Source organism: Schistocerca serialis, chromosome 3 (assembly GCF_023864345.2).
Source record: "Schistocerca serialis cubense isolate TAMUIC-IGC-003099 chromosome 3, iqSchSeri2.2, whole genome shotgun sequence".
In the NCBI taxonomy this organism is placed as follows: Eukaryota; Metazoa; Arthropoda; class Insecta; order Orthoptera; family Acrididae; genus Schistocerca; species Schistocerca serialis.
In genome coordinates, this window is record NC_064640.1 from 440625689 (window position 1) to 440641648 (window position 15960).

The 15960-nt window shown below is 44.6% G+C and overlaps 1 protein-coding gene across 1 annotated transcript in view; it reads left to right on the top strand.

The window, feature by feature from the left end:
* The first annotated feature begins 6186 nt into the window (after positions 1 to 6186).
* The window catches only part of LOC126470912 (uncharacterized), a 50469-nt gene continuing 40695 nt past the window's right edge, over positions 6187 to 15960 (top strand). The window contains exon 1 of the mRNA XM_050098943.1: positions 6187 to 6304. Coding sequence (XP_049954900.1) covers positions 6187 to 6304 — 118 coding nt within the window. The remainder of the gene's footprint in view (positions 6305 to 15960) is intronic.

Below are 15960 nucleotides of genomic sequence, written 5' to 3' on the forward strand. Positions count from 1 at the left end.
TCCAGCCACAACTGCCGCCACGACTGTCGCAACAACCGCACCTGGCAGCTCTGCGCCTGCCTGCCCTTCCACGTCTACGACACTGGTCAGCCGCTTCCTCAAACTGCAGTGCTGGCCATTCAAGAGGAAGGATAGCAAATAGCAAGATTTTACTTATTGTGTCTACACAGTATAGCAGGAAGAATGCATGATTAGATTACACGTCTACGTCTACGTGATTACTCTGCTGTTCACGATAAAGTGCCTGGCAGAGGGTTCAATGAATCACCTTCAAGCTGTCTCTCAACCGTTCCACTCTCGAACGGCACGCGGGAAAAACGAACACTTAAATTTTTCTGTGCGAGCCCTAATTTCTCTTATTTTATCGTGATGATCATTTCTCCCTATGTAGGTGGGTGCCAACAGAATGTTTTCGCAATCGGAGGAGAAATCTAGTGATTCAAATTTCATGAGAGGATCCCGTCGCAACGAAAAACGCCTTTGTTTAAATGAATGCTACTCCAAATCACGTATCATGTCTGTGACACTATCTCTCATATTTCGCGATAATACAAAACGAGCTCCCCTTTTTTGTACTGTTTCGATGTCATCCGTCAGTCCCACCTGATGCGGATCCCACACCGCACAGCAGTACTCCAGAATAGGGTGGAAAAGCGTGGCGTAAGCAGTCTCTTTAGTAGACCTGTTGCAACTTCTAACTGTTCTGCCAATGAATCGCAATCTTTGGTTTGCTCTACCCACAATATTATCTATGTGATCGTTCCAATTTAGGTTATTTGCAATTGTAATCCCTAAGTATTTAGTTGAATTTACAGCCTTCAGATTTGTTTGAGTTATCGCGTAATCGAAATTTAGCTGATTTCTCTTAGTACTCATGTAAATAACTTCACATTTTTCCTTATTCAGGATCAATTGCCACTTTTCGCACCATACAGATATCTTATCTAAATCATTTTGCAAGTCGTTTTGAACATCTGATGACTTTACAAGACGGTAAGTTACAGCATCATCTGCAAACAATCTAAGACGGCTGCTCAGATTGTCTCCTATGTAGTTAACATAGATCAGGAACAATAGAGGGCCTATAACACTTCCTTGGGGAGCGCCGGATATTACTTCTGCTTTACTCGATGACTTTCCATCTATTACTACGAACTGTGACCTTTCTGACAAGAAATCACGAATCCAGTCGCACAACTGAGGCGATATTCCGTAGGCACACAGTTTGGTTCGAAGACGCTTGTGAGGAATGGTGTCGAAAGCCTTCTGGAAATCTAAAAATATGGAATCAATCTGACATCCCCTGTCGATAGCACTTATTACTTCAGGACTATAAAGAGCTAGTTTTGTTTCACAAGATCGATATTTTCTGAATCCGTGCTGACTATGTGTCAATAAATAGTTTCCTTCGAGGTACTTCATAATGTTCGAATACAGTATATGTTCCAAAACCCTGCTGCAAATCGACGTTAATAATATAGGCCTGTAATACAGCGGATTACTCCTACTTACCTTTTTGAGTATTGGCGTGACTTGAGCAATTTTCCGATCTTTAGATACGGATCTTTCTGTGAGCGAGTGGTTGTATACAATTGCTAAATATGGAGTTATTTTATCAGCATACTCTGAGAGGAACCTGACTTGTATACAATCTGGAACGGAGGCCTTGCCTTTATTAAGTCATTCAAGCTGCTTACACGATCCAGTCACATTAATGTGACCACCGCCAATGTCTGACGTCAACGCGCAATGGTTAAAATGGCACTGAGCACTATGGGGCTTAACATCTGAGGTCATCGGTCCCCTAGAACTTCGAACTACTTAAACCTAACTAACCTAAGGACTTCACACACGTCCATGCCCGAGGCAGGATTCGAACCTGCGACCGTAGCGGTCACACGGTTCCATACTGAAGCGCCTAGAAGCACTCGCCCACTGCGGCCGTGCAACGCGCAATAACCACTCACAGAAGGCAGGTGGGAGCACTTGCAGTGGAGGGTATCTAAAGCATGTCAGGGAGACGTAATGCGGAAACCGAGCAATTTATCTGACATGCAAAAGAGCATGGTTATTGGCTTTCGGGTAAAGTGTGGTGTCACCGCCAGACACCACACTTGCTAGGTGGTAGCTTAAATCGGCCGCGGTCCATTTAGTACATGTCGGACCCGCGTGTCGCCACTGTGTGATCGCAGACCTAGCGCCACCACAAGGCAGGTCTCGAGAGACGATATAGCACTCGCCCCAGTTGTACGAGGAGATTGCTAGCGACCATACGGACGAAGCCTTCCTCTCATTTGCCGAGAGCCAGTTCGAATAGTCTTCTGCTAAGTCCATGGCTACGACCTAGCAAGGCGCCATTAGCCTTACCTACTTTGAGAGTTATAGTATAAATGTCTCAAGAAGAATGCTGTAGTCATCAAATAATAAAGTTAAGTATAAAGCAGCTACGTACTTTTCTTGCTACCATTCAATAGTTATCCTGTTCCAGAATTGACGCCCGTCGGCGTGAGTGTGTACGCGTGCCTTTCTATCGGCTGCCCGTCACTGTGGACTGGCTGCCTTGTCAGTCCACTTCATAAAGGATGGAAGCATTTCTGAAATAGATAAGTTTGTAAGCTTATAGAATGCTGCCATGGTTAAAGTACACCGTGTATGGCAAAATGTCACATCCAAAACCGATGCTGAGGCGTCTGTGGTGCACCAAACCACAGACGTGTATAGGCGAATAGATGTGCAACAGTTGAGTAACTGATCCCTAGATTAACCAAGGGGCTACCAACAGTGTCTCGTATTCGACCGTCTAGTGACCGTTGCTGTTTATGGGTCTCCACAGTAGGCGCCTCGTTCATGCACCGATGGTGGCTAGCGTTCATTGGCAACGACGACTGGAATTTGTGCACCAGTATTGCAACTGGACAGCTACTGGGTTGCGATAGGTGGCCTTCTCTTGTGCATCACGTTTTATGCACCATTGGACTGATGGCGGTTGGCATGTACGGCGTGAAACTTCTGAAGGCAAACAACCTGCTATAATTGTCAGAATGGTCCAGGCCTGAGGAGGGGGCGTTATAGTCTGGGGAATGTTATCGAGGCATTCCCTGAGTGGTCTCGACATTCTGGGAGGCGCAATGGATTAACACATGAATGGATCCATCCTTGGGGACATTTCCACCTCTACATGTAACCTGTTTTTCCTCAACTCAGTGGCATCTACGAGCAGGACAATGCAATTTGTCACACAGCTCGCAGTGTACGTGCACGATTCGTAGAGTACCAGGGTGAGTTTACCATAGTCCCATGGCCATCAAACGCCCCGAATTTAAACCCAATCGAGAATCTGTGGGACCCCCTCGATCGGGTTCTTCGCATCATGAATGTTCAACTGAGAAACCTAATGCATCCTGTAGTGCTGCGGCCACAACTTCTACTGACGTAGGGTCGGTTGTTTCCTTCCTCTACCACATTGCGCTTCAAAAGAACCTGTCTTTTCTAATTCGGTAATCATTTTTTCCAGACCCTTGCCAGGCATCGCACCAACGCCATGTTTCATACCCTTGAACTCTTGCAGTGTTATTAGTGCACAGTCACTGTTCAGTGCGCGGTCCTGCATTGAGTCAGTCAAGCGGCTCAAACGCAAACAGAGAAATAGACGGTCCAGACTGTATACCAGTCAGGTTCATTTCAGGATATGCTGGTACAATGGCTCCTCACTTAGCAATCATATACAACCACTTGCTCGTGGAAAGATACGTGCCCAAAGACTGGAAAGTTGCACAACTCATACCAATACCCAAGACAGGAAATAGGAGCAATCCGCTGAATTACAGACCTATGTCACTAACGTCTTTTTGCAATAGAAATATGTAACATATACTGTGCTCTAACATTGTGAATCACCTGGAAGAAAATGATTTATTGACAAGTAGCCAACACGGATTCAATTGTTTATTCTCGCCATGTAATGAGTGCTATGGACAAGGGACTTCAAATGGATTCCATACCACAGGTTTTTGACACCGTTTCTCACAAACTAAAACTAAAACTCCATCCGAACAGGTCCTGGAAAGCCCAACTGTACCGACCGGCCGCCGTGTCTTCCTCAGCCCACAGGCGTCACTGGATATGGATATGGAGGGACATGTGGTCAGCACACCGCACTCTCGGCCGGAGGTCAGTTTACGAGACCGGAGCCGCTACTTCTTAATCAAGTAGCTCCTCAGTTTGCCTCACAAGGGCTGAGTGCACAACGCTTTCCAACAGCGCTCGGCAGACCGGATGGTCACCCATCCAAGAGCTAGCCCAGCCCGACAACGCTTAACTTCGATGATCTAACGGGAACAGGTGTTACCACTGCGGCAAGGCCGTTGGCACCGTTCCTCACAAGAAACTTCTAATTAAATTGCACGGCTATGGAGTATAGTCTCAGTTGTGTAACTGGATTCATGGATTTCCTGTCAGAAAGGTCGCAGTTCGTAATAACCGATGGAAAGTGATCGAGCAACACGGAAGTAATATCCGGCGTTCTCCGTGGACGTATTGTGGGTCCTCTGCTGTTCCTGATCCACATAAACGATTTAGGAGACAATCGGAGCAGACCTCTTAGATTGTTTGCGGATGGTGCTGTCATTTACTATCATATAAAGTCATCAGATGATCAAAACGAATTTCAAAATGATTTAGACAAGATATTCGTATAGTAAAAAAAGTGGGAATTGACTCTAAATCATGAAAAGCGTGAAGTCATCCATATGAGCACTAAAAAGAATCTGCTAAATTTCAGTTACACGATGAATCACACACGTCTAAAGGCTGTAAACTGAGCTAAATACTTAGGGATTACAGTTATGAATAACTTAAACTGGTATGATCACCAAACCAAATACTGCAATTTATTGGCAGAACGCTTAAAAAATAGAATAGATCTATTAAAGAGACTGCTTACACTACGCTTGTCCGCTCTCCTCTTGAGTATTACTGTGTGGTGTGGGATCCACATCAGACTGGATTGGCAGAGGACCTCGAAAAAGTTCAAAGAAGGACAGCTCGTTTTTTATTATCGCGAAACAAGAGAGAGAGTGTCATGGAATTCGCCATAGCTTATATTGCATGCCTTGTGCCACTGCTAGTCACTGCATTACCTGTTACACCTGTAACTGGAACTAGACAAAAGCGATTCTCTCTATGCTTCTGTTCGAGTCCTGATATCTTTTGTGTTCGCGATTCTTACGCAAGATTTACGTTGATATGGAGATAGCAGAACCGTTCTGCAGTCTGTCGCAAGATCCAGATACTCCATAGGATTCAGAGCGATAGCCCTGTAGTGCCCGTTGTATATCTTAAATAATGCATTACGGAAAGCACTTCTCGCGGTTTAGACGAAATACTGGATAATCCGTAATTAATAGGGCAAAGCGAAAGAGAAATAAGTTAGATTTCTTTGGGCTAGGTGGAGTTTTATGTGTCCAAGAATTATCGCGAAGTGTGTGGAAGAAAATATATTTTCTTAAAAAAAATGAATGTTGTTAGTACGCTCCTCTTCCTGCTGATAACATGGGCTTTCGAAATCGGATACGTAATTTCTCCTTCAAGTTCCTCAGCATACTTCATAAGGCTGAGCGGACCGGCCTTTCGTGTGGTGTCAGATACATTGACCTCTCAGTTATGGGAGTAGGTACACACATTTCTCTTTAGCCCCAATTCTATAAATATTCTTCCTATTCCATTCATTGATTGTGTGTACGTCTTTCTTCAAGTATTTGGCGATTCTACAGTTACTGTTTTCTGCTTCTGGTAAAACAGTCGACGTTTTAACTGAAGCCGATCGCCAGCTAACGTGGCTTATCATTTGTAGAGATACTGTCTACTTATTTCTTGTGACTCTACCATTAATAGAAATGGAATGTTATTAATGAACATACTTAGATATTCATCCATTAGAAGACCAAAGTAAATGACATAGGAATATTTATATATCAGCGTTGAGCTCTGAATCGACACCTGAAGATCAACTTTCAGTCTAAAAGGGTTATAATCTTTTTAAAGACTTTATACGAAAATATGCTTTATTATGTAAAGTGACTAGCACCATTACTTCATAACATATTCGCGACCTCTTAATTGTCTAACATTATAACAGATATGGTGTTATAATACTATACACTCCTGTAACTTTCTTAGATTTCAATAATGTCAAGATATTCCTCTAAGGAGCAATGTCCTTTTTACACTGAAATAATTGCTTTGGTTTCAGATGGAAAGAGAAAGTGTGGCTTCCTCGATTTGAAGTGTCTACAGAAACACAGAGGTAATTGTACTTGATTTCTCAGATAAGCGTAGAAAATGTTTCCCCTCTATTTCGATTAATATGTAGCCAGTTAATCAGTTCTCTCACTGAACAGGTCAAACGAAGTCAAAAACAAACTCTATCTTGGTACTGATGTGACTGTCTCACTCTCAAAAAAAGATATAATATATTACTCCATGAAAATCAGAAATGTCTTCACTTTTTCCATGTGTAAATGGTTTCCTTCGGATTGTACTTGACGGAAATATCTTACGTAACTGGGTCTAAGAAAAAAATGCGATATACAACGAAGGAATTATCCGAACGAGATGGAAATCGGTAAATGTGATGTATATGTGCAGACAAACAAATGATTACAATTTCAGAAGAATTGGATAATTTATTCAAGAGAAAGAGTTTCACAAATGGAGCAAGTCAACAACGCGCTGGTCAACTCAGGCCCTTATTCAAGCAGCTATACGATTTGCTGTTGATTGATAGAATAGTTGGATGTCATCCTGACGGGTATCGTGCCACATTCTGTGCAATTGGTGTGTTCGATTGTCAAAATACCGAACTAGTTGGAGGGTCTTGCCCATAATGCTCCTAATGTTCTCCATTGGGGATAGATCCGGCAACGTTGTTGACCAAGGTATGGTTTGGCAAGCACGAAGACAAGTGGGAGGAACTCTCGCCGTTTGTGAGCGGGCATTATCATGCTGATATGAAAGCTCAGCTTGGCTTGACATGGAGGGCAACAAAACGGATCCGAGCGAAGAGTATCGCCGACGTACCGCTGTGGTGTAAGTGTGCTGTAGATGACAACCAGAGGAGTCCTGCTATGAAATAAAATAATTCCCCGACCATCACTGTTTGTTGTCGGGCTGTACGGCGAACGACAATCAGGTTGGTGTCCCATCGCTGTCCGGAGAGTCTCCAGATACTTCTTCGACCTGGACGCACTTCAGATTGAGCCCCAATAATCAGTTCTAGTGCTTGTCTTTGTGCTTTCCAAAGCCTACCTTGCCCATCAAAGTCGCCGGATCTCTTCCCAATTGAGAATGTCTGGAGCGTTATGGGTAGGGTCCTCCAACCAGCTCGGGATTTTGACGAGCTAACGCTCCAGCTGGACAGAATCTGGCACGATATAACTCACGAGGACATCCAACAACTCTATCAATAAATGTCAAGCTGAATAAGTGCCAGAGGCAGACCGACGCGCCATTAACTTGCTTAATTTGTGAAGCTCTTTCTCTTGAGTAAATCATCCACTTTTTCTGGAACTGAAATCTTTTGTTTGCCCGTACATGCACATCACATCTATCGATTTCCGTTCCATTCGGATAATTCATTCATGCGTAGTTCTATTTTTTTCCGCCAAATTGAAATTGCTTTGCAAATCCGACCAGTGCATTTGTGCAGTGCTCTTAGTCTTTTGGGGCAATATTAAATAAAATAGGGTTAATCTACGTCAGTACGGAAAAGACTTTCTGAAACGAGTACACAGTGGGTAAAAGTAGAATGTTTGAACTATGTGAAAGGAACGAATTACGTGAACTCGTAAATTTTTAAGTTAAAAATAAAGAAGAACACAACATGATTCTTGAGTTTCTCCCGGCGTATTTGATAATCAAAATATCCACGGGTGTACTGCCGGTCTACAGTGTCCAACGGGCACAATATTTCGACGATCATACATGTCGCCATCATCAGGTGAACTGACGGACTGAGCTCCTGTGAACGTGCCGGTACGAAGATCCGTACGCTATGGCTGCTCAGGGGGAACTGGGTTCGGTCGCGGTGGCGGCCGATTTAAATACCCTCCGCCCGCGGCGCACTCCCTCCGCCGTCCGCGACCCGCGCCACGGTCGCGCGGTGGAACAGATTGCGACGGCGTCTGAGGTGACGTCGGTGTGATGGCTCTGTCCGCCGTGGTCGTCACAACTGTACGTTTGCTCGATTTACTCTTGATTAACCCAATTGCTGGTTCCCAAGCCTTGCTAAGATTATAGCCACAGTCACGGTTTATGAGGTCGTGATTGGTGCGAATTTCGATGGCCTCTCTAACAACGCTGTCCCAGTATCTCGACGTCTGTACCAGAATCCTCGTGCGTTCATACTCCATAGCGTGATTTTCCGACAAACAATGTTCAGCGACCGCCGACTTGCTCGGATACATCAGTCGAGTGTGCCTCTCGTGTTCACGGCATCGATCCTCGACGGTACGCATCGTCTGACCAATATACGACTTGCCACATTGACACGGAATCTGGTACACGTCGGCCTTCCTCAAACCGAGGTCATCCATGGATGAAATCACGAGGGAGGAGGTAGGCACTGCGTTTATTTCATATACAGGCGCACTCTCGGTGAAAGTCGCCCGCATTTTGAAGAAACACCGGGTCGGAACTGTGTTTTGTCCTCCGAATAAAACTCGTGCACTGGTGGGGAGTGCCAAAGATGACCTCGGTTTGAGGAAGGCTGGCGTGTACCAGATTCCGTGTCAATGTGGCAAGTCGTATATTGGTCAGACGATGCGTACCGTCGAGGATCGATGCCATGAACACCAGAGGCACACTCGACTGATGTATCCGAGCAAGTCGGCGGTCGCTGAACATTGTTTGTCGGAAAATCACGCTATGGAGTATGAACGCACGAGGATTCTGGTACAGACGTCGAGATACTGGGACAGCGTTGTTAGAGAGGCCATCGAAATTCGCACCAATCACGACCTCATAAACCGTGACTGTGGCTATAATCTTAGCAAGGCTTGGGAAGCAGCAATTGGGTTAATCAAGAGTAAATCGAGCAAACGTACAGTTGTGACGACCACGGCGGACAAAGCCGTCACACCGACGTCACCTCAGACGCCGTCGCAATCTGTTCCACCGCGCGACCGTGGCGCGGGGCGCGGACGGCGGAGGGAGTGCGCCGCGGGCGGAGGGTATTTAAATCGGCCGCCACCGCGACCGAACCCAGTTCCCCCTGAGCAGCCATAGCGTACGGATCTCCGTACCGGCACGTTCACAGGAGCTCAGTCCGTCAGTTCACCTGATGATGACGACATGTATGATCGCCGAAATATTGTGCCCGTTGGACACTGTAGACCGGCAGTACACCCATGGATATTTTGATTAAGAACACAATAATTTACATATAGCGCTTTCGGTAAGTCTCGTATATACCGAGCACCACGCTGGGTGCTGAAATGTGGTAAATGGGAACTTGTGGTGGAAGTATACGGAAAAATGATTGATTTCTCGTTTTCTGGGTGCCAAGCTTGATCAACATTAATTTAAATGTAAAGTCATCCTTCAATGGATGTGTGCAAAACATCAGAATGACTGACAGGTTAAAACAGATAGTAATGTCAAAACAGTTTATTAAAATAAAAACAAAAGGAGAAACATTAATGACTAAAGTTTGCCTTGGCGCTTGGAATGGACAAACATGTCACAAATGCGTTGTCAGAGCAGCTGGCTTGTCAGTGAGATTTCACTGAAGTCTTGAACCGATCTTTAGCGGTGCAGAGTTGCCTGTTGGTGGGGTTCTTTCGTGTTCTTTACCTCTGCGAGGAGACACATAGAGCATAGAAGTAACTTCGATGCTGTGTGAGTGGATAGCACCAGGAAGATGATTGATAGTTGTCAACAGTTGAACAGCCTGTTCCCTTTGTGCAGGCCGCGAGGATTCGCCCAGTGGTCCACTGGCGAGGACTGAAGGTTTACCATTCAAGTAGTAACATCATGAAGGATCGGTTTCCCGGGGCTGTGCATGGGTGGAATTACAGAAGCGGCACCCAAGGAATCGGATTTTAACCGGATGACGGTGATGATGATAATGACTCGTTGGCAGAGTCAAAACTGAGATCAATTTTGTAATCAGACCGCAAAAGTAGCATCAGTTGAGACAGTGGCTTCAGAAAATGGAACCAATGAGAATGCTCCTGACAATAAGCAACAAACTGGAATGAAATGCAGTAAAGAGTGGAATGGAACCAGAGCAAAATGGAGTAGACTAAAGTCATCACAGGATCGGATCAGCACCAAGAGAAAGTGCAAACCAAGTCGCGGCTACCAAGTCTTGAGATTAAGTCCCAACACGAAGTCTCTCGGAAGGATCATCAGGAAATCTCACTTCTTAGAAAATAAAGTCGTCTGAATGTCATCACCCTACTGACAGTACGCTCATTCCTCATTCTCCACTCTCTGTCTCTCTGGTTTTTGACGCAGGTCTCTCGCTCTTCGGGAGGGCTGGAATTTTCTCGTCATTTCTTATCATTGGCTGACTATATATCAATGCCAGTCAATAGATGATTCCCCGTGAGCAGTTATCCTCCTCTTGACTCCTTGTTCCACACTGTCCATTTTCGTTTCTTGTGGACAGACTACCCCATACACGCGACCAGAAAATGTCTTCCGGTTTTGCCTACAGGGTGACGGCTGGGGATGGGGGGGGGGGGGGGGGGTGGCGTCGAAACCAAGCTTACGCCCTCGAGGAGTTACCATATCATTCCTTGGTGATCGTACAAAGCAAGAAGGTTATCATTTTTCTAACGGAGGCGCAGATTTAGCGAAAGAATATTTTTTCCTAGCTCAGAAAGCCGGCTAGCGACGTGTCCCTCTGCCAATTGCGGCGGGGCGGGCTCGGTCGGTCGTTCTTTCGTATCCTTTGCTCTCTCTAAGTCACTTTTATCGAACAGTTCACCTACCTCTATATTTGTTCCTTCCGACGTCCCTTCACTCTGCGGTAGTAGATACACGCTAGGCAGCGTAAAGCAGCGTTGCTGAAACCACTACCTAATACCTACCACACAGAGGCCACGTAACTCAAGTTGCAAATCAGTTCCTGTAAGTTCATCTCACAAATTTCGGGCGGTAGGAGAATGCAGTTTAATTGCAGTAAGCATTCGAAAATTCTATTATCGTCTTTTTATTCATAAGGAAGCACATGACATGGCTATCAAGTCCGTATTTACTATGGTAATACTCTATCATTCGAAGTCTACTGTCTATCCAACATATTTCACACTTAAAAGCAGCCAGAATTCCTGCAAGTCCGTCCCGATTAACTTTTGCGATCTAACAGTCACTGACCCACCACTATTAGCGAATTTAACTTTCGGTCGTTTCAATGGTCTTCTATGGCAGAAGTGCTCGCCAAAGTACAGAGGGGTCCAAAAAAATGTATCCATTGTTTAAAAGTCCATAACTGGCAAACTAATTGACGGAGTTGTCTCATCTTTGATAGTGTAGTAGTTTGTAGTTCCGGCAGTCGCCACACAAGCGTTGTATTGTGTTGTTTTGTCAGATGACAGTCGCCAGATAGTCAGTATTTTGTTCTTAGTTGCACCTAGTTACTCGAGTATACTTGGCTGGCGCAAGGCTTACATTTGATGAAAAGAAGTCAGTTTTGAAGTGGTATTTTAAGTACGAAAACATTAATGAGGTTCAACGGCAATGGCGAAATGACTATCAAACAGAGCCACCGATACGTTTAACGATTCGTCGCATTCGAGACAATTTTGAAGCCGAAGACTGTGTTAAAGATGTACACAAATAAAGATCTGGACGACCTGTAACAGTAGCAAGTTCATCTAACTCCCGTCGTGTGTTACAACAATTCACTCGCTCACTACAGAAGTCTGTGAGACAGTGTGTCCGTGAAACTGGAGTGAGTCGCTAAAGTGTTCGGCGAGTTTTGAAGACAGCAAAGTGGAAGTGCTACATCCCACGATTGCTACACGCAATGCACGAGGACGACCCAGATCGTAGAATGGAGTACTGCCATTGGTCTACTAACATGGTGCGCAATGATGAAGAGTTTGCAGAGATGATTGTGTGGTCTGATGAGGCATAGTTCAAACTCAATGGTACAGTAAATCGCCACAATTGCATCTACTGGACCGCCGAAAATCCGAAAGTCCATGTAGACAAAGGTATCCAACATATTTCACACTTAAAAGCAGCCAGAATTCCTGCAAGTCCGTCCCGATTAACTTTTGCGATCTAACAGTCACTGACCCACCACTATTAGCGAATTTAACTTTCGGTCGTTTCAATGGTCTTCTATGGCAGAAGTGCTCGCCAAAGCCAAAGTAATCCATTTTACCTGCCATCTGAGACTTGTATGAAGACGGAAGAGTTTAATTTCAACAAGATGGTGCCCCAGCCTACTACCAAAATCGTGTTAGGGCGTATCTCGACGAAAATCTACCAGCTGTAGAGGTGCTGTGGAGTACCCACCACGTTCCCCAGACCTAACTCCTCTGGACTTTTACCTGTGGGAAACGCTAAAGGACGTCGTTTATCGACAAAAGCCACGCACATTGGATGAACTTCGAGAATCCATCGTACATTCGTGTGCAAATATCCAACTGAACACGTTGCAGGCAGTAGTTCGTGCTGCAGTTCGGCGGCATCGTTTGTGTGTAAATGTTAATGGTGACCATTTCGAACACCTACAATGATATCTTTAAGTTGGACTTTAAGCTACACTTTCACCAAAAATGAGACAAGTCCGTCAACTAGTTTGCGAGTTATGGACTTTTAAACAGTGGATACATTTTTTGGACGCCTCTGTATTCCGTCAAGAACACGGAATAAGCCACGCGGAATTGTCTCTACGACCAAAATATCACACGCTTATAAAACTTCAACTAATCAGTTCCGAAAAATCACACTTTCCTCAAAATGTTCGTAACTTAAACCGCATTAGTCACGACGCGTTCTATCTGAAATGATCTCACAAGCTCTTCATTTTTCATACTATTTTCTCGGAGACATCAAGCATGGTGTTACTCGGAAAAAGGTTAGCGAGCGACTCTCTCGATGCTCCTCTCCTCTCTGCCCCTCTAACTATCTGCACGCGGGAACCGCTTGAGTCGCGCGGGATTAGCCGAGCGGTCCAAGGCGCTGCAGTCATGGACTGTGCGGCTGTTCCTGGCGGAGGTTGGAGTCCTCCCTTGGGCATGGGTGTGTGTCTTTGTTCTTAGTATAATTTAGGTTAAGTAGTGTGTAAGCTTTGGGACTGATGACCTTAGCAGTTAAGTCCCATAAGATTTCACACACATTTGAACATCTTTTTGAATCGCTTGATTCTGATTGGCTATTGATCTGAATGACCAATCATAATGATCCTTCCAGGTCATTCTCGCGGCAAAACCTGCCTTAGCCAACCACTAATCATATAGTCATTTCAAATTCAATTTTCAATACATTGTTTAATAAAATAGAACGAAATGCAACATATCCTTTAAATTAATATAGAAACTTTTTCCGCATCAGACTTTTATTCTGGTTGCTCTCTTAAAAAAGCAAGCACCCCTCGACATACGCCATCAGCATCGTGGTTGCAACACAGTTGTAAAGTCTCTACAGTGGGAAACAGTGCTCTTCTCGGCCAGTCCGCATTGCCCATAGCTCGCGATTCGAGAAAGGATTTTCCCAAAACTCAAACAAGCACTTCAGCGTCCCCTCTTCTGTGTCCATTCACACGCTGTTTCTTACATTATGTCATTCACTACACGCTCTCATGCTGGCAATTGCAAAGCTATGACGTCAAATGCAGTCGATCCCCATGGTCCTGCAACTAATTCTCATAATAGCGGTCACGTGGCTTGCACACTTGTACTACTGAAATGACATCTCTGGTGGAGAAGGAAATGACTAAAAGTGCAAATGGTTTATAATGAAATGATCACAGTCGTATCTCTCATGGTGCCCCCTGCAATAACCATTTGACCCAAAAACGACCCATGTGATTGCCTGACATCTGCGAAGTCTGTGTGGAGAGCTCAACACCCCTCGGAGCGACGAATCTTGACTCTACCATCGACATATTGCAACAGGACCTATCAATCATCTGAAAAGCAGTCCCCATGGTTCACTCATAATATGTGGCAGCCGTTGTTGAATATGTCGTTGGGTTAACGATTTCACACACACAGATCGTTTGGCTCATAACCCAATTCTCAACAACATGCAGTGAACGATGTTATGCAAAATACGCGTAACTTCCTCATCACCGGACACTACATGTGAGTTCGTGATGTTTGCACAACGGTGGGAAATTTTTCTCTTGCAGTTTCTTCCAAACTAAAGATGTGTGTCTTAGGAACCTGTGCTCCAGCAGCCTTAAAAAGGAAAATTAATATGATAGCATACTGCATAGTTTCTGGCTTTCGGCGGCTGTGTGACGGTTGAAAAACAAAAGGGAAGGCAGCGATTTGTTTAACGAGAGCAAATTTCGGACGTTAAAGAGTGAAAATGGTGTGACAGTAGACGTTAATGAATTCCGTTACCGTAAAAAATAACCAGTGTTTGTCTTTGTTGTGATCCTCGGATTTAAGAGAGGTTTCATGCAGCTCTCCACACTAGTCTATCCCATGTAAGCTTCTTCATCTCTGCATAACCACGGCAACCGAAATCCATTGTTATCTACTTACCTTATTCTGTCCTTTGTCTCCCTCTATAACTTTTAGACCTCACATTGCCTTCCATTACAAACCTGACGATTCCTTCCTGCCAGAAGATGTGTGCTATTAACCAACCCTTATTTTAATCATTTTTTGCCACAACTTTCTTTTTCCCCAATTCGATTTCGTACCTCCTCATTAGCTATTCGATCAACCCATCCAATTTTAAACATTCTTCTGTTACTCCACATTTCAAAAGCTTCTATTAAAGTTATACAAATTATGTTGTATAGTGATGAAAGACTGGGAAGAACTGAGACTGCCATAAAATCCAGTATCCTGTAATAACAAATAAATATTTTTGTCCAGTTCAAAAATATGTGGATTCCTAAGGGACCAAACTGCTAAGGTCATCGGTCCCTGGACTTACGCACTATTTAAACGAACTTACGCTAAGAAAAACAACACACACACACACACACACACACGCACACATGCCCGAGAGAAAACTCGAACCTCCGGCAGGAGTAGCCCCCCAATCACTGACATGGCGCCTCTAAACCGTCCGGCCACTCCGCGCGGGTTATGTCCCTGGTTGGGGTATGTAACAGTTTTTCAGTGCCAGAGCGTGGTTTTCATTTCTCAGTCGTCACTGGAGAGTCGTGTATGATAACTGTGGTAATGACATACCTTCCGCCTTATGATGTAGGTTGCTTGTGAAGTACAAGGTTATCCATAAGTACTCCGGAATTTCAGAAGAGGAGTGTGTGAAAATTTCAAGAAACAGAGAAATGAAAAATATCAGTAGACAAAGCATCTCTTCACGTTTTCATTCGTAGTTGCAGGGCGCACAGCAAGGGGGCAGGCACGTCAGAACATGTTTGTCTTATCGCAGACAGTGCCTATTTAGCACCTGTGAAGTGAGTAAAATGGCTACAATCCACTGATATGCATGGTTGTTATAATTAAACTTCCGCTACTTCTGCCATTTCAGATGAAAAACCATTTACAGTATTGAAACACAACTTTATAGGAAAGATGTCCAGACTGTGTGCTGCAGGATTTGGCGTTGTTAGTAGTGTTAGTGTCATGATTTGCCGTTAGGCGCCGGTACTGCTACAGCGACTTTGGGTTGAAACTAGGGTGTCAATTCGTACCGTTTTTCCCGGGACAGTTCCGTTTTTTCCAAAATGTCGCGCTGTCCCGAATTTTTTTTTTTGGGACGCTCAAACGACCCGCTTTTTGTGAAGGCTGAAACATT